This window comes from Pleurodeles waltl, chromosome 1_2, assembly GCF_031143425.1.
Source record: "Pleurodeles waltl isolate 20211129_DDA chromosome 1_2, aPleWal1.hap1.20221129, whole genome shotgun sequence".
NCBI lineage: Eukaryota > Metazoa > Chordata > Amphibia > Caudata > Salamandridae > Pleurodeles > Pleurodeles waltl.
In genome coordinates this window covers 571,637,303-571,660,894 of record NC_090437.1, presented here as the reverse complement: position 1 = coordinate 571,660,894, position 23,592 = coordinate 571,637,303, and the positions used below count along the sequence as shown (strand labels likewise).

Sequence of the window (23,592 nt, the reverse complement as noted above, 5' to 3'; positions counted from 1 at the left end):
TTATCAAGAATCCTACGTACCAAGAGCCAATAAAGGAGCTGCACCTTCCAATGGGTTTTCATTGTATATCGGGTATACAGCAATTCATTTGGTGAAATATAAAGAGTGAAAAACAGGTATCAGGGAAACCTTTGTATTTCCAAAATGGGCACAATATAAGGTGTTGAGAAGCAGTGGTTATTTGCACATCTCTGAATTCCGGGGTCCCCATAAAAGCATGTAAATTACAGGGCATTTCTCAAATAGTCATCTTTTTTACACACTGTCTTACAGGAAGGAAGGAACGTAGAAAAAGACAAGGGGCAATAACACTTCTTCTCTTCTGTATTCCCCCAAGTCTCCAGATACAAACAGTACCTCACTTGAGTGGGTAGGCCTATTGCCCACGACAGGAAATGCAACATGGACGCATCACATGTTTACATTGAAATCTGACCTGTTTTTTGCAAAGTGCCTAGCTGTGTATTTTGGCCTGTAGCTCAGCCGGCACCTAGGAAAACCAGACCTGCGCATTTTTAAAAACTAGACACCTAGGTGAATATAAGATGGGGTGACTTGTGAGGCTCTCACCAGGTTCTGTTACCCAGAATGCTTCGCAAACCTCAAACTTTGGCAATAAAAACACTTTCCTTACATTTCAGTGATAGAAAGTTCTGGAATCTGAGAGGAGCCACACATTTCCTTCCACCCAGCATTCCCCCAGGTGTCCCGATAAAAAATGGTACCTCACTTGTGTAGATAGGCCTAGTGCCCACAACAGGAAATGCTCCAACATTACGTGGACACATCTAAATTATCAAATACAAAACTACCTGTTTTTGGGGGGGGCACCTGGTTTTTGGACCAAGGCTCAGCAGCTATCTAGGGAAACCTAGCATACCCAGACATTTCTGAAAACTAGACACCTAAGGGAGTCCAGGGAGGTGTGACGTACATGGATTCCCCCAGTGTATTCTTACCCAGAATCCACGGCAAACCTCAAATTTAGCAAAAAGGAATAAGTACATTTTTCCGACATTTCAGTCTTCCGATGAAAACGATACTTCACTTGTGCAGTTGGGCCAAGTGCCTGTGACAGGGAAGATCCAAAAACAGGTCGGAATTGAGAGGGAACGTTTTTAGGCTGACAAGTGGGGCAGAATTATTATCAGTATAGATGTGACAATGGAGGGTGGTAGGAAATTTGTGGATTCCTGCAGATTGCAGAAGGTTCAGTCACAAATATGTTGTACAAATGTGTGAATTCAAGTAAAGTTGGAGGTTTGCAGGGCATTGTGGGTAAGAAAATGGTGTGGGGTGCATGTGAAGCACACCACCCTGGACTCACCCAGATGTTAAGTTTTCAGGTGTGTCTAGGTCTCGTAGATGTTTCTACAGGGCAGCGTCCCAAAGTAAAAAACAGTGCAGCCCTCACCGTTCCAAGTGGGACGATTATGAGAGTTAGATGAGCTCTCATGGCCCAAACGTAAAATCAAAATAATCAGTTGTCCTCATGCTAGCCTTGGGATAAGATGTTTTAGTGTGCCAAGGGAGAGCTGAAAGACTGTTACCCTCTTCAGTTGGGGTAGGGCCATAACCATGCCCATACTGGTTGGTAGCCACCACCCCACTATTTTTTTTCTTTTTAATTCCCTGGCATCTAGTACACTTTGTGCCCCCACCCACCAGGGAGTAGATCAGGGGTAATTGTCCCATCTGCCCACCTGTGGGCAGAAGAACTTGGTCCTCATTTATTTGGGGTTGGGGTATAGGGTAGAAATGGCCAAAAGTAATGTGCCCCCATGGGGAGCGAACCTTGCCCAAGGGGCTGCCCCCCAAAAAGACAAATACACACACAAATCCCCGATGTCTAAGTGGTCTCTACCTGCCCCCCACCCCTGGGGGCAGAAATGGCCAAAAATAAATTTCCCCCTTCAGGGGAGCGACCCTTGCCTAACGGGTCGCTCCCATCTGTAAAAAATAAAATAAAATCCCTGGTGCCTAGTAGTTTCTGACCCCCTTGGGGGCAGATTGGCCTAATTGAAATAGACCGATCTGCCCCCAAAGGGGGCAGAAGTGGGCTAAAAAAAAAATGCCCCCCAGGGGAGGGACCCTTGCCTAAGGGGGTCGCTTCCCTTGCGTGAAACTGACGAAAAAAAATCCCTGGTGTCAAGTGGTTATTGCCCCCCTTAGGGGCAGATTGGCCTAATAAATATAAGCCAATCTGCTCCCAAAGGGGGCAGGAATGGCCTAAAAAGAGTTTTCCCCCAGGGGTGTGACACTTGCTCAAGGGGTCACTCCTTTTTTGTATATGTAAAAAAAAAAATCCCTGGTGTCTAATGGGTTCTGCCCCCCCCCCCGGGGGCAGGTCGGCCTAATTAAAATAGGCCGATCTGCCCCGGGGGAGGGGGAGAAAAGGCCTAATATTATATTGCCCCACTGGGGAGCAGCCCTTGCCAAAAAGGCTGCTCCCCTTATATGGAAACAAACAAATAGACACTAACACAAAATTCCTGGTGTCTAGTGGGAATTTCTGCAGCCCGATCGCTTCACGATCGGGCTGCAGAAATTCCCACTGAGACATGAAAGGAAAGGAAAGGCCTTTCCTTTACTTTCATGTCTCTGTGTCACCCCCAGCATTGGAAGAGAAATGCTAGCATTTCTCTTCTGATCGTGCTGGAATGGGGCGGCATCTGATGAGATTAGCGCGGGTGGGGGCGAAAATCAGGGGTGGAAGGAGAAGTGTTCTCCCACTCCCATTAAGCCAGTCCCAGGACATAACTGTTACGTCCTCGCGCCTCAGCCAAGGACGAAACCGCAACCGCAGTTGGAACAAGGTCACTGAAGACCCTCTCCCAGAACCCACCCATCAACTCTACCAACACTGATGCAGCTGCCCGCAACTTTAGACAATGGGTCAACACCTGTGCCAATACTCTTGCCCCAATCAAGAATCCCTCCAATAGACGCACTGACAGAAAGGCCGTTTGGTTTACCGCCGACCTCCACGAATCTAAGCAAAGCTGTCAAAGACTTGAAAGAAAGTGGTGCAAAGATCAGACTCTTGACAACCACAAAGACCTCAAAAACGCGAAGCCGTCAAAAGAACCACCTTCAAAGACCGAATCAACAACAACAACGCACACAGCCACAAGGAGCTCTTCAACGTCGTCAAGGAACTCTCCAACCCCAGCTCCAATGTCAACGACATCCCGCCATCCCAAGACCTCTGCGACTCCGTAGCCTCCTACTTCCACCGCAAGATTGCAGACATCCATGACAGCTTTAGCACCCAGACCCCCCCCCCCCCCCCCGGCAACTGCCAACACCACAGATTCACCTCCCACCAACCTCCTGCTCTCCTGGACCACTGTCAACGACAACGACACCATTGAAATCATGAACACCATCCACTCCAACTCTCCATCTGACCCCTGCCCTCACCACATCCTCAACAAAGCAAGCTCCGTCATCGCACCCCAACTACGGAAAATCATCAACAGCTCCTTTGAGTCCGCCATCTTCCGAGATAGCTGGAAACATGCTGAAATCAACCGCCCCCCTAAAAAAAACAACAAAAAAAAACAAGGCGGACTCAAAGGACCTCAAGAACTTCCGGCCTATCTCCCTGCTCCCCTTTCTGGCAAAAGTCATTGAGAAGGCTGGCAACAGACAACTAACCCGCTTCCTATAGGAGAACCGCACCCTGGACCCTTCCCAATCTGGATTCCGCAGCAACCTCAGCACCGAAGCCGCCCTCATCGCCGCCACCCACGACATCAGAACCATACTGGACAGCGGCGAAACCACAGCCCTCATCCTCCTTGACCTTTTGCCCACGTTCGACACCGTCTGCCACTACACCCTACGCTTAGCCTGTGCTGGAAACCTCGACAGAGCCCTGGCTCCTTTCTCACCGTCAGAACCCAGATAATCTGCATCCCCCCCTCATTCCGCTCGGAGGCCACTGAAATCATCTGCGGCGTACCCCAGAGTTCATCCCTCAGCCCGACCCTCTTCAACATCTACATGGCCCGCTCGCTAATATCGCCCGATCCCACAACCTCAACATCATCTCATACGCTGACGACACCCAGCTGATCCTCTCCCTCACCAAGGACTCCGCCAAGACCTACCTCCATGAAGGAATGAAGACCATCGCCGAATGGATGAAGAGCAGCAGTCTCAAACTCGATTCTGACAAGACGGAAGTCCTCATCTTCGGATCCACCCCCTCTGCTTGGGATCACTCCTGGTGCCAGCCACTCTCGGAACCACTCTGACACCCACCGACCACGCATGCAACCTAGGATTCATCTTGTACCCCTCACTATCCAAGACTCAGCAAGTCAACACCATCTCCTCCTCCATGCTCCAAAAGATCTACAAATGGATACCCACCAAAACAAGAAGAACAGTCACCCAAGCCCTTGTAAGCAGCAAACTGGACTACGGTAATGCCCTACCGCCAAACTCCAGAACAGACTGCAACTCATCCAGAACGCCTCCGCACGCCTCATCCTGAACATCCCCTGTCACTGCCACATCACAGACCACCTGAAAAACCTGCACTGGCTCCCAGTCAACAAGAGAATCCCCTTCAAACTCATCACCCACGCTCACAAAGCACTGCACAACACTGGACCAGAATACCTCAACAGATGTCTCTCATTCTACACCCCACCCCGGCATCTCCGCTCCGCTGACCTCGCCCTCGCAACTGTCCCACGCGTCCACAGAACTACAACCGGCAGTAGATCTTTCTCGTGCCTCGCCGCCAAAACTTGGAACACTTTTTCCACCCATCTACACCAGATCAAAGACCTTACCTTCAGGAAACTTCTCAAGACCTGGCTGTTCGAGCTGTAGCAGCACCACCGTTACCCCCCCCCCCCCCCCCCCGAACCTTCTCCCCCCTCCCGTCCTCGGCACCTTGAGACCCTCTCGGTGAGTAGTGCACTTTACAAATCCCGGATTGATTCAATGATCCTTGGTGGATAAGGGGTTAAAAAAATAAATGAAAACAAGACATATTTTATGAGAGAAATGACACCAAAATGATTAAATTCAAATCAGTGGACACAGAAAAAAAGTGCCAAGAAAAAGTAAAGCGCCAATGAGAAATCTCTGCTCCTGGTTGACCAGGACCCTGCTGTGATTTCTGGCTGACCGCAATGGAGAATAGGTCACATACACCAATTGACTCATCCTGGTTAATGTTTTTATCTGCTAACTTAGGGTGCAATTTAGAACGGTATAACTTGCATGCTTGTGATTGAGCAAACTGTCCTCCAAAGTCTTACTGAGGCCCTTAGTGTTTTTGATGCAAGTTGAAATTTTCCAGCAGGGCATGGTTGAAGGTTGTTTACCATTAAAGTCCTCTCGAAATCTGAATAGTCATTGGATGAGGTCCTGATGAAGCTGTTGATTTTGGCAGAAAAGGGTCAGAGTAGGAAAATCCCAATTTTCACCTGTTGAAGTCTTCTCTTCAGTCAGATACTTTTCCTTCCTCATAGATTTGTAATTTGGGACTAGGTCTGGCGTTTGGAGCTCCAAAACCCTCAGCAGAACAAGACTGGCACCGTAGCTGGGCAGGCCACACCGAACTGGATATGTTAGCTGCGATTTCCTTGCCTTCAGAGGTAGCAACTTGGGAGGATAATCCTAGGGTGGTTAGTCTTGCACCCTTTAGGCTGAAAATTTTCCAGCCACAACTTTTCCATCTTTTTGGAATGGCTGTTTCTGGTCACTTTCAAGGCTCCCCAAAACACAGGATAAGCAGTTAGGGTACTGGACTCAATCCAGCAGAGGCCACATGCACAGATCAGTCCAGGTCTACTTGCCAATGATCAACTGGTCTTTACAGTAAAAGGTCTCTTGCAGTTGCTGATGTCTTTGCAGCAACACAGTCTTGATCCTGGGCACAAGCAGGAGCAGATGCAACCCTTAAGATCTCCACACGGGTTACAGACAGTAGTCCCAGATGGGTTTTGAGGAGTTGGGGTTGATGTGCCATTTCCATAAAATTGACCACCCTGTGTATTGAGGTGACTCATGGACACTCCTTAATAAATGGGCAAAGGGTTCCCTAAGGCAAACCATCCGTATTGTGCAGCATCTCACGTCTCCCATACTACAAACTATCACACAGTGCACCATTCTAAGGGACGCTTCTGCCCATGAAAGAGGCTGGAAAGGATGCGTCTAGGGAAATGAAGAGTCCTCTCCTACCCAACAATAACAAACTGGTTCTGGAACCAGCTCTCCTTCCCACTAGAATGTGTTAAAAAAAACCTTCTTTCCAGGTGCCAATTTAAAGTTAACTATCAATGGGTAGCTTTCAACCTGGCCCCTTTGGAGTTAATTAGGCTCTGTACCCTCCTAAACTGCCTTTCCTGAGAGAGAATGAGTACGACCAAAAGGCACAAGCCATTGTTTTTGCTCTAGGAGCAGTTTCCAACTGACAAATCAGAAAGCTGCTGGTGGGCTAATGTAAAAGGGCTATGGAATCTTCCAGTAGGCCATGTCTAACCTTTAATTTTGTTTATTTTTTTTCATATTTCTAAAAAAACAAAAAACTGTACAACTGAAGTGGAGTTGTAATAAATATTAGCAATAGTTACTGAATACATTGCTTACTCCAAACTAATATTATAGAATTAGAACTTTAACTGTCCATTAGCTTTTTCTCATGGAAAAAGCCACAGCCGTATACATGCAAAATAGCTTTTGGGGGCTACTCAGTGCAAAACATGCAAACCTAATTTCTTTCACATTTTACTTTTAAATACTAGGCACCCAAGCTTGTGGCCTACAATGTCTATTTGGGAGTGACTTACTTAATTTTCAAAAGTAGGTTATTTTGATAGGTTCGCCTGCACGTTTAAAAGCTGCGGCAGTTAGACAACACACGTAAGCCTGAAGCATTATTTTTCTTTTCAGCCAAGTGGATGACACAACAGGTGACATCTAACTTTACATGCCAGTTCTGTATTTTTTGCACTATATGCTACAGCCGTCCTGGAAATATGCTAAGTGGTGATTCACTAATCTTAGCATGTTTTAGGAATCAGAGCACATGCACTCGTGACTGGTCAGCAGTACCCCAGGTTGCACAGTTCAAAATCCAGCAATATCATTCTGTAAGGCAGGCCAGGCAACAAGAGGGATTTTTTCCACAAGTGGCATTCTAGCGGCGCGTAGCTCAATGCATGCAATGCTACAATATAATATAGGAAAAATGTTTCACTGACACTTTTGGTGAAAATTAACAGATAGAGGTATAGCTAGATTCTGGTGGTCACCTTTGTCATAGGATAAAATACAATTAGCTATCTGCAAAGGAGTGATTAAGAAAATCAAAAGCACATAGCATGTATCTGTGAATAAGGAAACCCAATAGATATATTAATAGTCTCATGATATGAAAAGAGTATGTTGTCCTGAAAATAGTGGGTTTTGTAAATCAAGAAGATTCCACTGAAGGTGTGCCAATTATGTCTTTAGTATGATGTTCATTGTTTAAACAACCTAGCACTGAAAGTAGGATTTGGATAGGTTTGCTTCATTTGTCAAAAGTGCTTGTGTTAAACACTAACATATGTATGTTAGATATCCTACATGTATTTGTTTTTGTAATGTATTGTGACAAGTTGTATGGCATTCCATTTTTCTAAATTAATGTTTTCTGTACAGAAATGTGGTTTAACAGAAAAAAAAAATCTGTCATACCTTTAAATGATTAGCAATATTTGGTATGTATTAGGCATACATTGGCTTACTACTGTTGTAAAAAAAGCTACGTATGATGAGAAATTAACAAGAGGTGTCTACGGTCTTTCTTTATGTTTTATAATACTACAAAGTACCACAGGTCATTTGATAGATAAGTCAGGATACGTAGAATGCATGTTGTTGAGAGGGGAATAACTAAAGCACAGACAGTAGGAAGGAAGACCATAACAAAGCTCTTAAGGACACTCATGTTCAGTCAATTTTCGTCAGTGCCTTTTTCCTTCCCAAATAATGTTTTGCCCCCTTGCTATACATAATATTATTTTCTCACTTTAGTAACAAAATACTTACTGGGATTTATACTCTTGCAAATGCTGTAGTCCATTGTGTTTTATATTTTGGACTGAAAGTCTTTTGTTGAAGGAATAATAAAAAAAGAAGACAAAGGTAGACCAGCATTTATATGTCTAAGTATGGAATTCCTCATAATTGGATTTAAAATTGTTGAGACCAAGCCAATCCAACTGTAGAGTGTGTTCGTTCTGCTCACTCTTCTTCAGAACAATTATTCATTGGATGTGCTACGTCCAACTAAAATGTGTGGGTGCTTAAGAATAAACTCACTTTGAAATTATTTAAAGGTTTATTATGTGATAATCGGTTACCGGGAGTGCATACTAAAGCATGAAATTTGGATTTGTCTTATTGGAATGAGCTATTGCAGAGGCAGGCCTAGGGTGCACAGAACGCTGTTGTGATTACACTGCTCACAGTTCCCTTGCAGCTGATCAAAGGTATTAGTTTGTGTTTAATTGGGTTAGTGTAATGCAGCATAGTGTGGTCCGTCTCAATAAGCCTAAGCATTGAAAGAATTTGTTACAAAACAAACCATTGTGTATAGTGTACCATTCACTAGTTAATTTGAAGGGCGCAGACAGCGGGCGCTCTTCTTTAAACCAGAACATATAGTAGCAAATGACAAGGTGGTGCCATTCTTAAGCAATTGTCAAAATGTAATGTGGATCAATTAATAATAGTAAGACCTTCTCTGCTGCCGCCCTGCCCCGTGCTTGTGCCCGTTCACCAGATCCACATTTACATGCTCCTGCACTTGTCCCGCGGCTTAGCTGTCTTGCTACAGTAGGAATTGCACACCTTAAACATACAGTGAAAGCTTTAAGGATGTGCTTGAATTTGTTGTGCTATTGTTGGGTGGGGGGACAGTGGGTTTTTAAGTTACCCCTCAAATTTAACTTTAGGGGTTCGTCAGTGCTGTGTTATAGCTCTGTTCCAGTTTTTGATCTATATTAATGACTTACGAAGCTTTCTGTGTACAGTGGGGAAGGATTTGCCTAAATTTGGTTCCCCCTTGGTCTCTGCCCTGCTATATGGTGGATGAAGTGGTGCTAATGGCAAGAACCGCAAACGGCATACAAAACCTCCTCATATTATTTGTACCTTTATGGATAATTTGGGGCTGAAAACAAAGCTGACAAAATCCTTTATCATGAAATGTTGCCCAAAGAACACAAAATCTAAGAAATTCAGCTTGATAGGTGCGGAGGAAGTGTCCAAAGTCCAACATTTTACTTGTTTGGGCAAACAACTGGAAGCTCCTATTCAAAGTTAGGTCCCTACAATTTCAGAGATTTATTGACCTGTTTTTTCGATTTGCCACAAGATTTGCCCTAAGCCACTGAAGGACATCTTGTATATTTACAGGAGTAAATATGTTGCAATCTGCACTGTAGGAGTTTGGGGACATGGCAATGTAGAAAATATCCAAAAAGTAAAACATTGGTTCTTAGCAAGACTTTTGGGTCTCCCCCAATCCGCACCAATCTTACTATGCCATGCTAAAGTTGGATTAGGCTTTGGGGAAGATGTCGTCAAGCTCAATCATTTTTTTTTTTTTTACATTTTTTTTTTTTTATGGCTGCCGGTATAGAGTAACCCCGGAAGCCAAACTCACAAGGATAACAATCTCGGTCTCACACTGCCTAGCCTTGGGCTTCATCTCGGTCGGATATCCCATGGCTGGTGTACATCAAAAGAACTCCTTTAGCAAACTAGGAATTCCAGACATGTATACACAGCCAGATAATATCTCTGCACTATCAATAGCCATGGTGGAAGGATGCTTTCATAATGCACTTAAGAAGCCACGATTTGAGGTGAGAAAAGCCTTACAAATTGGTGTCCGACCCTCTCCGCCATTAAATGGCGCACCTGTGCCAGTGTTTTATTTGACCCTTATAACAGATGCTTGGTTTATATTCCTTCTTACTAGTTTATGTTCTTACCTGGTGTTTTTGGTAGCATTTCCTATTCAGGGTCAGTGGTTTCCAAATCTTCTGCTGTGCCCTTGCGATGATTCTTCCAGGCAATGTACTCTCCATTAAATTCTATTCTGTACTGTTTACCATTTAAATAATTTTTTTGCCACATTTTTATGTGGTGCCAATGTTATGAGTTATAATCATGCATTTTCATTTTTACAATAATTGTGTAGCCTGAGAGTTTGATATGCAGTAATCAATTGTATAAGATGTTCGCTGGCCTCGAGGAAGAGATACTGAAGCGGATCAATAGCATAACTCTTAGGATGCCTCACTTTACAATAGTTTGTATTAAGATTTTAATGTATTTTGCTTGTAAAACAAAATTGCTTCAGCGATGAAATATTGTACGTCAGTCAGTTTAAAACGTTATTCAGCAGAAAGCCATAAGTGTCAAAGATACATAAAATATACAAATATTAGCAGAAAACTACAAAACACTATTAAAGGCAACTCTTATTAAAAAAAAACAAGTCTTGGATAATTGAAGTGGCCAAAGATGCAGGATTGTACTATAGTGATTAGCTATGCAGTCGCTAGACATCTGCAATAATCTGAGTGAAAGTAGTTATAAATTTCCTAGCCTCCACCAACATCCTGCTGGGTTTAGAGCAGAGACAATAAATATAGAGCAAAATCTGTACATAGACTCTACCGTACCAGAATATCCATCTATTTTAGAACCAGAACAGGCAGCTTTGAAATGTTTTTGATTTAATTAAGTAGTAATAGTTGTAAAAGTAGTACTGAGTTACTACTGGATGTTTGACAAAAACATAAAACGTGTAATGGTCTTTTAGAGTAAGGTGAACTACATGCCAATAGACTATCTGGAGTATGTCAAAGCCTACTTAGTGCTAGAGATATGGCATGTGACGGTCTTTGGCAAAAAGCGAGACTGCCATATTGGAAATGGACAGATGTCTTATTTTTCTACATTATGTGAAGAAATTGAAACAGTTGGAGAAGTACAATTATGGCTTTGAAATACTGCGCACGGCATTAAATGTCTACTGCTAATTGCTATTTACGATCATTTAATCTCTTTAGTTTAAATTGTCTAAGACACTGAAAACGTCATCACTTATCGGAGGTCACACTCATTAGAATACAATAAAAATGTTTTTTATTAATATCGAAAAGAGAAGCATGTGGTAGGCATTTGGACATATACAAAGAATATCTAATCGTACCTTAGTTGTTTACGGAGTTGCTCCATTTCCATATTTTGGCCTGTTACTGTTTGCAGAAATTGTTGATTTGTCTGAGAAAAAGTATTTCAAGGAGTTATTATCAGCATGAGTATATCAAGAGCGCATCAGATTGCTACATTTTAGTCTACATCTATAATGCTCCCAGAATCAGTCTTCCTTTTTGTTAAGAATGAGAATAATAATCAATGTGGTAACATTGTAAGGAAAGAAGTCTGCTGCTTGACAGAAAATAAGCAACCAAGATTCACGTCTCTTTTCTAATCCTCAAAAGAAAGGGTTAGCTTTTGGAAGAGAACAGCCAAAGATTATGGTGGACACCTTGAGCAGAAAGTTTCAGTCACCACTAAATAATAAATCAACGTATTATGGAATTCAAGATTTCTGAGTTCTTTAGCCAGCACGGAGGACGTTTTGAAAAAAAGAAGAGCCTTAGTACTCTACAGAGCAAAATGTGGACTGTGTCATACCTTTGCATACGCATACTTATGTATTAGTGTGTGTGTGTTTGTCATGTAGTTGAACACTGGCGACCACAAACCAAAATTAGTTTTTAAAATTTGTCAATAACCTACAAAAAGTAATGGGCAAAACAAAGTATTTATAGGGATCAACGCCATTTCCGCGTTCGCTCCAAAAGAACAGCTGTGTCCTCCTGTTTCTCAATAAATGTTGCACCAATACTTACAACATATTAGAGGCTATCAATAAATGAAATTTGGAAAATGTCTTTCACTCCTAAAACGAATGTGGCAAAACTGAGTTCACAAGGACACTTGTATGCATTGTGAACTGAAGGGTCTTGGTACAACCAATTGCAAACTGTCTCTGTTATTTGCAGCTTACATCTGAACATTTTTTTTTTAAATCACAAGCTTAACCTTCACAATTGAAATGGTGAATGTCAGATATGGATAATCTTTTTCTAATTTATAATGCGCGAAGTACAGTCAGAGAGGATATTTATTAATTGTCATCTAAGTTCTTCATTATGGGACTCTTCATTGATGTCATAAACACTACATATTTCAGTCCACGAGTGAGATCCAAAAGCATTTTTACAAAGTTTAATAATAAGGCAATTAATATTTATAAATGACAATTGTGAGAATAAGTGCTAAAGAGCGAGTCTAGACAGCAATATATAGGAAATAAGCAAACAGAACTCTATGTTGCTGTTTTGCAGATTTCAAATAGACCTATTTATCAATAAAGTTAGAGTATCAACTTCTCCTCCCAAGGGCTGTCGGTCTCCCAGCGACTTTCATGCTAGCCTTATGGCAACCAGAAACTAGCCATCTACCTGTGGATTGTATGCAAATGGATATCCAAGAACAAGTTGGCCTGAAACTGTGGGCCCATAATTCGCAACAGATATTCGGATTTCTTGTTGACTTAAGTTTTTTTCAAGAAAAAAAATATAAAGCCTATTTCATGTCTAAGATGTGCAAGTACATCTGTCCAAATTAACAGTTCTGGAAAAATGTAGGTAGTGAAGTGGTCGGTGAAAACAGAAATTAAACGCTACCTTAGGCAAGAAGGAAATAAACATAAATTATCCTATTTTATGTCTATTTGTGTAGCGCATGGCTACAGTGAGGCTTCCCTGCACTTTGAGAGAAAACAATGAACAAGCCTATTACAGTGTGCAGCACTTAGTCGGTGTACAGCCAGGTTTTGAGAAGTTTCTAAAATAGAGTTCATTGGGCTCTAATCCCAACCAAATAGGCATTGCATTCCACAGTTTGGGGATATATAGGAGAAAGATCTTCCTCCCCATCTGGACTTTTGAATACAAAAGGACCTTCAGCAGACCAGTGTTGGAGGACCTTAATGACCAATTGGGGGTATAAGGAATGAGATGATCCCTGTTCATCTTGGGTCCCCTCGGATTGATTACCCTGTGAGCAATGCACAGTGTCTTCAATGTTGTTCTTTTCTCCACTGAGAGGCAGTGCTGAGAGGTCAAGGCATCTCTGGCTGATGAGAATTTGGGTAGCTTTAGGATTGTCCTGGCTGCAGCATTGTAGACCACTTGGAGACTCTTTAGGAGTGTTTTGGGTGAGTCCAAATAGAGGGAGTTCCTGTAGTCCAAGCGTGACAAAAATCAGTGCCTGGACTACAATTCGTCTGGATAGTTTAAGAAGTGAATCCAGAATGTTCCACAATGTTCTCAACAGGGTGAAGCATGTACAGGTCAGTTTCTTTTTTACCCCTGCGTCCCTAGACAAAGAGCTGACCAATCATATTCCTAGGCTTTTTATAGGGCCAAAAGGCCAGTTGAAACTTGAATCCACAATGTTCTTGGAAAGGTTGTATATGCTTAATTAAAGACTAGGGTATGGAATTTACAAGCCCTATATTCTGAAGTAATAGCTACAAGGAAGGCTCTTTTCAAGTAGGACTATATTGAACTCCTAGTGTATTCTAACTGAACAGGAAGCAGTATCGTGATTCAGGAAAAGGTAAAAAGGGAATCCTGACTATTTCCTTTTCTAAAAGCAGCAATCATTTTTCATCAACTTGCTTTTGATGAACTGCACATCAGACAAATGAAGAAGGTCTAGAAGAATTGTTTCTTCCTGGCCTGTGGAGGGGTTGCTGGCCTTTGACAATAATAGATGCTTTTTCCACTGGAATGAGTATGATCTTCATGTTGAAGGTTGTTTAGTTTGATTCAGGATATCCAAGTAATAGTGTGATAAATTCAAGTGATCGTGCTGGATAGATTTAGCAGTAAAACTCAAAGATGGTAGGCTTGACTCTGTAGTCTAGTTAAGAGATGAAGACTGCATGGAAGTTTATTGAAAGACCTGTCTGAAACGAGAAGCAGATCTGGGAACCACAGCCAGAGGGTTAGTTTACTGAGTTGAACATTTACTGCTGGAACAAAGCAGATCATAAGTTCACATCTCAGTATGGCTGACTCAGCTGTCAATCTTCCAAGAGAGTGGTAAATTGAGTAAGATCAAGGTATAACTTGTGACGATGGAAATGTAAGATGCCATGATGTGGAAATATCTGTGGGAGTGCCAGGGCGATTAAGGGTTACTGGGCTAGGATTGTGTAACTCAAAACCATTTACCAGTAGTATCCCAAGGTCACAGCTTACTAGTGGACCCAAAGCGGATCTCCAAGTACAACCCTTCAGACCTTGACCCTCAGGGTATCGAGGGTGATCAGTCCAAGGCTTATTCAGGGAGGCACGGTGGGCTCAAAGACTCGGACCTCAAACAGCAACTAATGCAAGTCAAAACCAGAATGTCCATGCTTAAAACTTTAAAAAGAAAAAGCACTTTAAATCACATAAAATAATACTGTACGTAACAGGTTCAGAAGCAATAAATGAAAAGGTGAGCAGTAATACTGCTATTCAGCAATTACTGTAGGTGGTAGTCTAGGGTACTTCCATGGGACAACCTCATATGACACATTAATGGTACAATCTCCCCCTTAGTTTCTGGGGCTGTCCGCTGTAGTTCATTTGGGGTTAGACCACTGGTTGCATCAGGGGTTTATTTCAGTAATTCCCCTTGTGTTGAAATATGGGCTCATTATCCCCTCTTGCAGCTCTCTTGTGCTGCACAGGACCTTTTTGTTGTTGAGATGTCTTTGGTGCGGGCTGTGCTTGCGTAGGTTAAGCACTTTAGTGGGACCACGCTTACCATGGCCTGTATACAAAAGTTCCCAGTGTTCAGTGGGCACCTACCTCATCCTGTCATAAGAGGCGGCTGTGGGGTCACAGTGCCCCTAATTCGGTGAATCTTGCAGTTGTGCAATTTACTTTGGTCCTAGGTACAAAATCCACTACCCATGTAGGTACTTGCCCACCATGGATGAGTACTCAGCTTTGGGCGTCAGCCATTCATTAATGCAGCTCTCCCCCGGAACCTCAGCCTGCCTCTTTCTCAGACCACAGAATTATTTCCTCCAGTGCTACATGGCATGGGGTGTTCAGATGTAGCGGGCAGCCTCAGATAGGCTAGAGTTCCCAGGGACCTTCCATCCACCGGGGTACATGGTCAGATCATTCTGTAGTGGCAACTCAGTGACTCCTTGGTCTCACACTCGGAAAGCGGTGCAGATCCTCCACCAGTACACAGTGGATATTTTCAGCACATCTCTGAATATACTCCTAAAGTGCCCCACTTCTAAGAAGCAACAATCTAGTGCTCCACCTGGGCATTTCATCAGATCTCGCCAGGCAGAGTCCAATCAGTCTTTCTCAGCAGTCCAAACAGAGGATTACACGTTTCTGGTCATGAACCAGGCAAAGGGAGTTGATGTGCATACTCTGATCCTGCATCACAAAAAGCTCCATATTGCCACTTGTGTGGACTCTATGGAATCCAATAGAGAAAACTTGGCACACTTGCTGGAATAAGGCAGGAGGGTATTCCGAATGTCAGCTCTGACACCGGTTGTAAATAGCTCTGCCACTTTGTTCATTGCACTCAGACTGGTCTAGCCAAGGTCTTTGCTGCAAGGTTTGAACAGGAAAGTGGGGTACAGCGGTAAGTTGCCAGACAAATGAACCCAAAACAAAAGCACAAAAAAACAAAAAAGAAGGCTGCCACACTAAACTACTTGTTAACATGTGAAGGTAACTCTTCCAAAGATGGATGGGCAAGGGAAACACAAAGGGGAGCATGTCTTCTCTCTTCAACACTATTCATTTTGCGCTCCTACAAAAGGATCATTAGAGTGTCTTGGGGGATCTCTGCAATTCACTTTCAGGGCTCATGCTCCATTCAACAATACATTTTAGGTGCCACTTGAATGTAGCAAATAAAAAAATTAATCCTATTCTGGCGCTTTATCGAAATCAAGCATGCAGAGGCAGCATTTATGCAGTGCCTGTTTTAAAAAAAAATCTTTGCAGCATATGCTAGTAATAAAAAGTAAAAAATAACAACACCCTGCCTACGCCAGATGTATTGGCTTTTGCCAACACTTGTTCTACGTTGAAATGCCTTCATTTCTCACCATTTTTGCACTCTACTTCCATTGTCCCCTGGTACAGTCTGATGGGAATATTCCAGGGTTTTCACCTGAGAGTCCCTTGCAGATTGTACCTGATGATATCATACAGTGAATAAGCATCCAAAGGGACTTCTGTAAAGAGAGCAAGGTCTGCCCTTCCTAGGACATTTTCCTGGTTGGCAAAACTTTGAGAAAGTAATGACTCTGCAAAATAATGGAAATACAAGCTGGATCTCTAATCTAACTCAAACAAGATCTACAATGACTTAGACCTCAGTTGACCTTGCAATGGTGTTTCATAAACTAGAAGTTACAGACTTCCCATCTCTTCAAGGCTAGGGATAAGCATCATGCTCTTCAGAAGCATTACTGGCCTGTCCCTTCCTGCAGACCTGGACTGTGTGGAAGCATCTAGCTGACCAAATGTATCTAAAGAGACAAAGCACACAAAAGAAAAAACAGGGGATACCAAAGAAATTACCATTTACAAATGCGAGAGAGCTCGGTCTTTTACCTGTCAAGCACACCTTTCCTGTGCAAACCAACTGTATTTTGCCTTTTGTCAGTTTTTTGGGATCTGCTACCGCTATCACTTGCCATTTCCTGGTACCCACTAGAGTCCATCTAATGTGGCGGTAGTACCAGGCTCATCAGGAGCATAAAAGGACATGGGTGCTGGGTGAAGTACCCCTGAGCTACACATGGGAATGTTTGATCTCACCTGACAGTACAGAGGGTCATCACTTGGTTAGCTTGCTCTATAGTCAAAAGCAGGTAGCTCCAAAAGGGTCGGCGCTGGTTTAGTATATGACAATGGATGCACACAGATTATAGGAAAGAAGGCCATCTTCTAGCTATCAGTACCAAGATCACGCCCACCCGATTGGGGATATATGATCCAGAGTTAGTCAGATCATTAATCCAGAGCTAACCAATTTTCACTGAATATCAGATGTTAACCTTAAGCCAGTAGCATATTTTCCTTGTTTGATGGACTTGATCAGACACTTAATTCACCAATTGTATTTCGAATGTATGGTTTCTGATTTGTTTTTTGTTTTTTTAAAACAGGTAGTGCCCTCATACAGTGATAAAGGGTAAATGATTTTGTTGGAATGCTCATGATCCTGTGTTCTCTTTTGTCAAGAACCATGCTCCATTTGCAATCAGTTAGTGATCACCGATAGTAAATATATAATGGGTATGACTTCAGTGCCCAGTGTATTTTACCATGTTCATCTATGGCTTTTTGATTGACTGAACGCTATTTTAATATTTGTCTGAAAACTGTGCTTTAAATGGGCAGGTATGGGGCCCAGCAAACTGGGCATGAGGACGTGATATCTCTGCTCGACTCACACAATAATCTGGTGTCAGAAATTGGGGTTCTAGTTGGCAGAGGTATGTACCCTGTCCAAGCAGGAACCATAAACCTAGTCAGCATAAGTCAGACACACACCATAAATTAGCCTGTGCTCATCCTCTGGTAGCTTGGCACAGAGCAGGCAGGCTTAACTTAGAAGGCAATGAGTAAAGTATTTGTGCAACTCTTAAAACAGTGACACAGTGAAAATATCATAAAAAGATTCCATGTTCTAGTAAGAAAGCCAGATTATATTAGTAGAATAATAATAAGTAGAAGTTGTGATAGGCATTTTTAAAGAACAAAAATGCAACATAGTACTTAACAGTCCCAAGTAAGGCCTTTTGAATTTTTACCTTCCCAGAATTGAGCCCAGAGTCCTGTTCGCAGGGAAGAAGTTTGTTGGGAGCAGGAAGAGTGCCAATGGCAATGGTCCGCGGGCACGAAGAGTCAGCCAGGCATTACAGATGGGCAGACTGGAGCCTTGGGGTTGCGAATGGCAATGCTTGCGGTACGGCAGCTCGCGCTAATTCATGAGGAGCCCAGAAGCTGGATTTCATGAGCCACAATACCACTTTAAGGTCACAGGACTGGAGGTGCGCCACTTGGAGGTCAGGAGTTGGCTGAAGACGGACCCAGGAGCTGTAGAGGAAGTGTTGGAAGTCTTTTCTGTCCCTAGGACTTCAAAAAACAGGAGGCAAGCCAGCAAGCCCTTGGAGTCACTTTCGTTCTAGGATGGAGAGATGCCGGTCCAGTCCTTCTCACTCCCCAGCAGAAGGGCATGAGGTCAGTTCAGTAAAGCAATAGTCCAGCAGCGTCCAGCAGAGTTCAGTCTTGTAGCAGCATAGCAGCTCTTCTTCCTGGCAGAGTATCCACAGGTTCAAAAGTGTACTGATTTGGTGGCGTCATAGCCTCAGTACTTATACCCAGTTGTGCCTTTGAAGTGAGGGAGACTTCAAAGAAGTCCATTCTTCCCAGCCCTGGCCCCAGAGTATCACTAGGGGATAATGAGCCCTTTGTGTGGTAACAGGCAGTGCCTATTCAGGTGTGTCAGTCCTTTCTGCCCAGGAAGAGCCATCAGAATGCAGATGAGTGCTCAGACACACCTAACCTTCTTGTGTTTGTGGCTGTCTTGAGGGAATGCACATTGTGTAGCTGTCACCCACCCCAGACGTGAACTGGAGACAAGTTGCAAGCACACAGCTGTAGGAGCAAGGAAATGTCCAGTTTCTAAATGTGACATTTCTAAAATAGTAATGTAAAATCCATTTATCATTACCATTCCAATGATATGAAACATGACATAGCTTCTCCTTCTTAATCAGTATTTACAACTTAAAAGTATAATAAAGTATTACATTTTCTACCTTTTACTTACACAGCACCCTTTCCAATGGGCTACCTGAGGGCCTACCGTAGGGTTGAATTTGTGCCATAAAAGGGGAGTTTAAGGCTTGCCAAAGGGTTTTAAATGCCACATCGAAGTGGCAGTAAAACTGCATATACAGGCGCTGCAATGGCAGGCCTGAGTCATGGTTAGGGGGCAAATGGGGTAAGTGGCAAAAAAAACAAAAAAAAACAGTGCTGCAAACCCACTAGAAGAATTTAATATACTGGCCCTGGGTACATGTATGGGGGACTTATAAATTAATTAAATATGTGAATTGTGGTTAGGCCAATGTTACCATGATTTAGGTGACAGAAGACAAGCCCTGGATAGCAGTGGTAAGGTGTACTGAGTCCTTAAACCAGCAAAAAAAAAAGAGGTCAGAAAATGGCAGGAGGGAGGCAAAAAGTTCGGGTGGGAAGAACACCCTAAGGCTGTCAGGTCGAACACCAGGCATAAATTATGTACCTGAACTAATATTTCCAGCTTGAAACCCATGGAATATAGAACAGAACACAGTGGCTTCGCTTTAAGAAATCGAAAGCTGAACCTGCCCCAGAAAACACTGAATGGGGAGGGTGATACTTGAGGCACCAGTGTGCTGAACAAGAACCATGATCACGAGATGACCCCCTAGACCTCATGTTTATTGAGGCAAGAGGGAGAGAATCTAGAGTTTGTGGTGTCTGTAGGCTGTGCAGAAGCCTGCTGACCCGGTTTGTGGGAACAGATCTCTCTTGCTAATGCTCATGGAGGACACAGCTGAGAGTCTGAGAGGTGTGGGATGCCCCCAGCCACCCGGAAAGGACAAGAGAATCCACAGTGGACAACGTCTCTTGGTGTCTCCCTTTCAGAACCCGGATGGCCCCTGAGTGTGCTACAGTCCACTATAGCCACAAGTAGAACTGTTTGAATATGCCAGCATAACTCCCAGAGGCCTGGGGAGTAGAAAGCAGCTGTGACTTCAGAGAGGGCATAGGCTCAGTATCCTACCAAAGTCGAGTAGATTAACAGGACCTTGAGGGCGGGAGAACAAATAAAGCCTCTCCGCAGAATTCCCCCATTGAATTGAGACAACACAACCCCTTCCAGAGATCATGTGGAGGAGTAGCCAAGGACCTGAATGGAAGACGCATGCCGCAATGAGCAATGGCAATACCCGTTGGGCTCTCTCCTTTGTTGGAGATGCCACAACCCCTCCCTGGCTGCACATGCAGGGTCCTACAAGGTAACTAAAAACAAAGCATTCACAACCCCTAACTGAGACAATATTGTCTGCACTGACCCAGACTCCAATGTATCACATTCTACAGTACATAAAGCCACCCTGAACTGAGTGACACACAAGAAAAGAGATGAGGGTCAGGGAACTGCATTGCTGGTAAAATCTCAGGTGAGATTATAATTATAAAGCTAGGTACTAACCTAGGTGGAGCTCCATATGCACTAAATGCACTTGCTGCTGAGAGGGAAGGGCAGACACGGATACGAAGGGGGACAAAAAGACAACAACCCTAGCAAAGAGTGGCACAGGTTAGGAAGAAGGGCGCAAAGTTACCCACATAGCAAAGGAAAAGGAGCAAAGGTTGATGAGACAAGGAGAAATGGACAACTATGCAAAGGCCATAGCATCCTTACCAGAGTCAATAACGAAAGAAAAAGGTGGAGCGATTGAAATAGGGGGAAGGGGGAAAGGGATCCGGAGCCCCAGGCCACAAACAAAGACTTTCAAGTGATACACATTCAAAGAAATACTTGAGAAAAAAATAGGTGACATCAGGTCGGAATTGGCCCTCATGGGACACAATCTATGAAATGTCTCAGGCAGAGTATCAGAAGTAGAGACAAAAATCGGACACTGGAGGACACAGGTACAGATCTTAATAGTGCAGTGAACCACTGTTGGCCAAAACTAGAGAACTTGTGTGCCCAAAAATCCCCACTTTGAGGGATTCCCAGTTGGTGACAAAAGGAGCTGATTAAATAGACTCTCTCAAAAATGGCTTTTGACAGTTGGTAATCCAGAGAAATTCATCATCAAGAGAGCACATAGGATGCTATCAAGGCCAAAAACAGCTCTATCTCTCAACTATCAGGACAGTGACCTCATTCTCCGGGAGACTAGACCAAAAGGTAAGATATTGTTCGAATTGCATTTGATAATTGTTAACCCAAACTATACCATCATGGTGCAAATGCAACAATAAACCTAGGATACATTAAAACTGAAAAAGAAAACAATGGGGCTAAAATACATGTTATTATGTACTGCCAAGCTGAAGGTCACATTCCAGGCTAAAACTTTCTTCTTCGAAACACCTCAACAGGCTACACACGGATACTGGCCAAAACAAAGACTGGAACTCTTATAGCCCACATACAGTGAGGCCTTTTAGGAATGCAGAATGAGCCACAGGCGCCTGACTCAAAGGAGACAAATTGTATAGGTCCCCTCACTCAAAACAGGAGCCAACTGGAGTGCTGGAATGGATGATATAACATATGCTGATGAGAGTCGGCAAGAAACTATGGAGAGGGAAGCAAAGGAAACTGATCACACAGAACAAGCTGGGAAGAGAGAGAGAGAGAGAGAGAGAGAGAGAGAGAGAGAGAGAGAGAGAGAGAGAGAGAACAACAGAGATAACAGGTTGACAGCAGTATGAGAAGGATGCCTTCACAAGACCGGAGGCTGGTGACTATTGCTCTACACAGGCTTGAGGTTTAAAGGAACAAAAACAGAACTTCGAACAACTGCAAGAGTTAGGCCATTTTTGTTAATCTGGAGTTAGCTTTGAAGTACAGCAGATCATAAGAGATTTCTGAAAAAGTTACAGCTTGTCATGATGCTACAAGTATATAAATACACACACCACAAAACATACACACAACTCCACCCCCATGAGAAAGGCAGTAAGGGAATAAATATAATTTTTGTCAATATATTTCTGAATCTGAACACATGATTCTATTTATGTTTATAAGTTACTGATTTAATTAAATGCGGAGTGCCCATTTGGGATTGAATTATGCATTTTTGCATGAGTTGTTTTTTCTATGTTTGTGGGTTATCTTATGTGGCCTTTTGGTGTACGATTATCAGGGAAGCATGTCCCACATTGTGTCACCATGTCAATTCAGGCTATATGTAGGAAAGTTACAAACACAAATGTGAGCAATACCTCTATCCTGACCCCATAAGTATTTCTTTCAATGTTTTTTGATCCCCTTGGACTGATGCGACAAACAAAATGGCGGACGCAACCTGGCACCCAGCCAATCAGGGATTTGATTTTCCCCAGGACCTGCTCATCCCCAGCGGTTGCATCTGCGAAGGATCTGCGTCCCTAGATATACACATTTATTTTTTCTTTAATAACTCCAAAACTACCGAACAGATTTACCACAAATTCATAAAAAGACATACTTCTGGACCAAGATCGAGCCTTCTGCCAGAATTGGTGCACGTGCATGCAGCCGTTCGGGCTGCAGTCGTGTTCAAAACCCCTATGGGAAACTACACTAGGAAAACACATTTTGGGCCCCCCCTCCTGTTATTCGACCCTGCTCGTGAATCACCCCGAAACTTTCAAGACAGCAGCTGAAGTAATTAGCGTATTACTTTTGAAAAATGTGTGAAGATGTGTCAAACAGCACCAAAGTTATTAGCAAAACAAAAAATGCTTTGTCTATGGAAATTAGGTCCCAACTATAACTACATATTGGCAAGCACCAGTAGGTTATATATATATATATATATATACACACACACACACACACACACACGTCTCAATATTACTACCGAATGGCAGCCACCACTTGGTAATCTATCCATATATATCCACTAGGCAGTAATAGTTAGGACCTAGTCTCTATGGAAAAAGTATTTTTTTTTACTTGCCTATATCTTTGGCGCCAGTTGACGAACTTTCATAGAATTTTCCAAATAAATTTGATGCTCACATCAGCTGCTTTCGGGAAAGTTTTGAGATGATCAGTCAAGCGGGGAGCGAGAAAAAGGGGATGGGGTCAAAAAAGTATTGTTTCCCATGTTGATTCTCATAGGGATTCTGAACAGGACTAGCGCACGAGCCACTGGACAGAATTACATAAAATTTGGCAGAAAGGTAGCTCTTGGTCCAGAAAGTGCCCTTTTTGCTAGTTGGTGTAAATCAATTCAATATTTTTTGAAATATTAAAGAAAAAACAAATTGTATATATAGGGACAACAAGGCGCAGCAAACCCTCCAGATCTCGTACTGAAAACTGATTGGCTGCCAACACTTCCACAAGGAAGTGCTGGCATCCATTTTGGGACTTGGCTGAAAAAAAGCTTAAATAAAAGAAAAAAGGGGCCTGGGTAGGGACATCTTGACCCCTTAGCTCTGGTACTGGTGTCTCAGAGAGAATCCTCAAAGCAAAAAAGATTTTTTTTATTTTCATGGCGAGACATGGCAGATCCGCTGTATTTGTTTTTTTTAAAAGACCCAAGTGCGGGCTCGGGTGCTTGTTTAAATGCATGCCCCGGGTGGGCCAGGTCCCAGGGACATGTCAAATTTTGAACGCGAGGGGGCCTCCAGGCCCCGCCTGAAGCCCCAA

General features: G+C 43.2%; 1 protein-coding gene across 5 annotated transcripts in view; it reads right to left on the bottom strand.

Moving 5' to 3' along the window:
- Positions 1–23,592, bottom strand: part of SCLT1 (sodium channel and clathrin linker 1) — a 419,430-nt gene that overhangs the window by 259,627 nt on the left and 136,211 nt on the right. For all 5 annotated transcript variants that reach the window (XM_069242161.1, XM_069242151.1, XM_069242154.1 and 2 more), the window contains one exon: positions 11,246–11,316. In XM_069242161.1, coding sequence (XP_069098262.1) covers positions 11,246–11,316 — 71 coding nt within the window. The remainder of the gene's footprint in view (positions 1–11,245; positions 11,317–23,592) is intronic.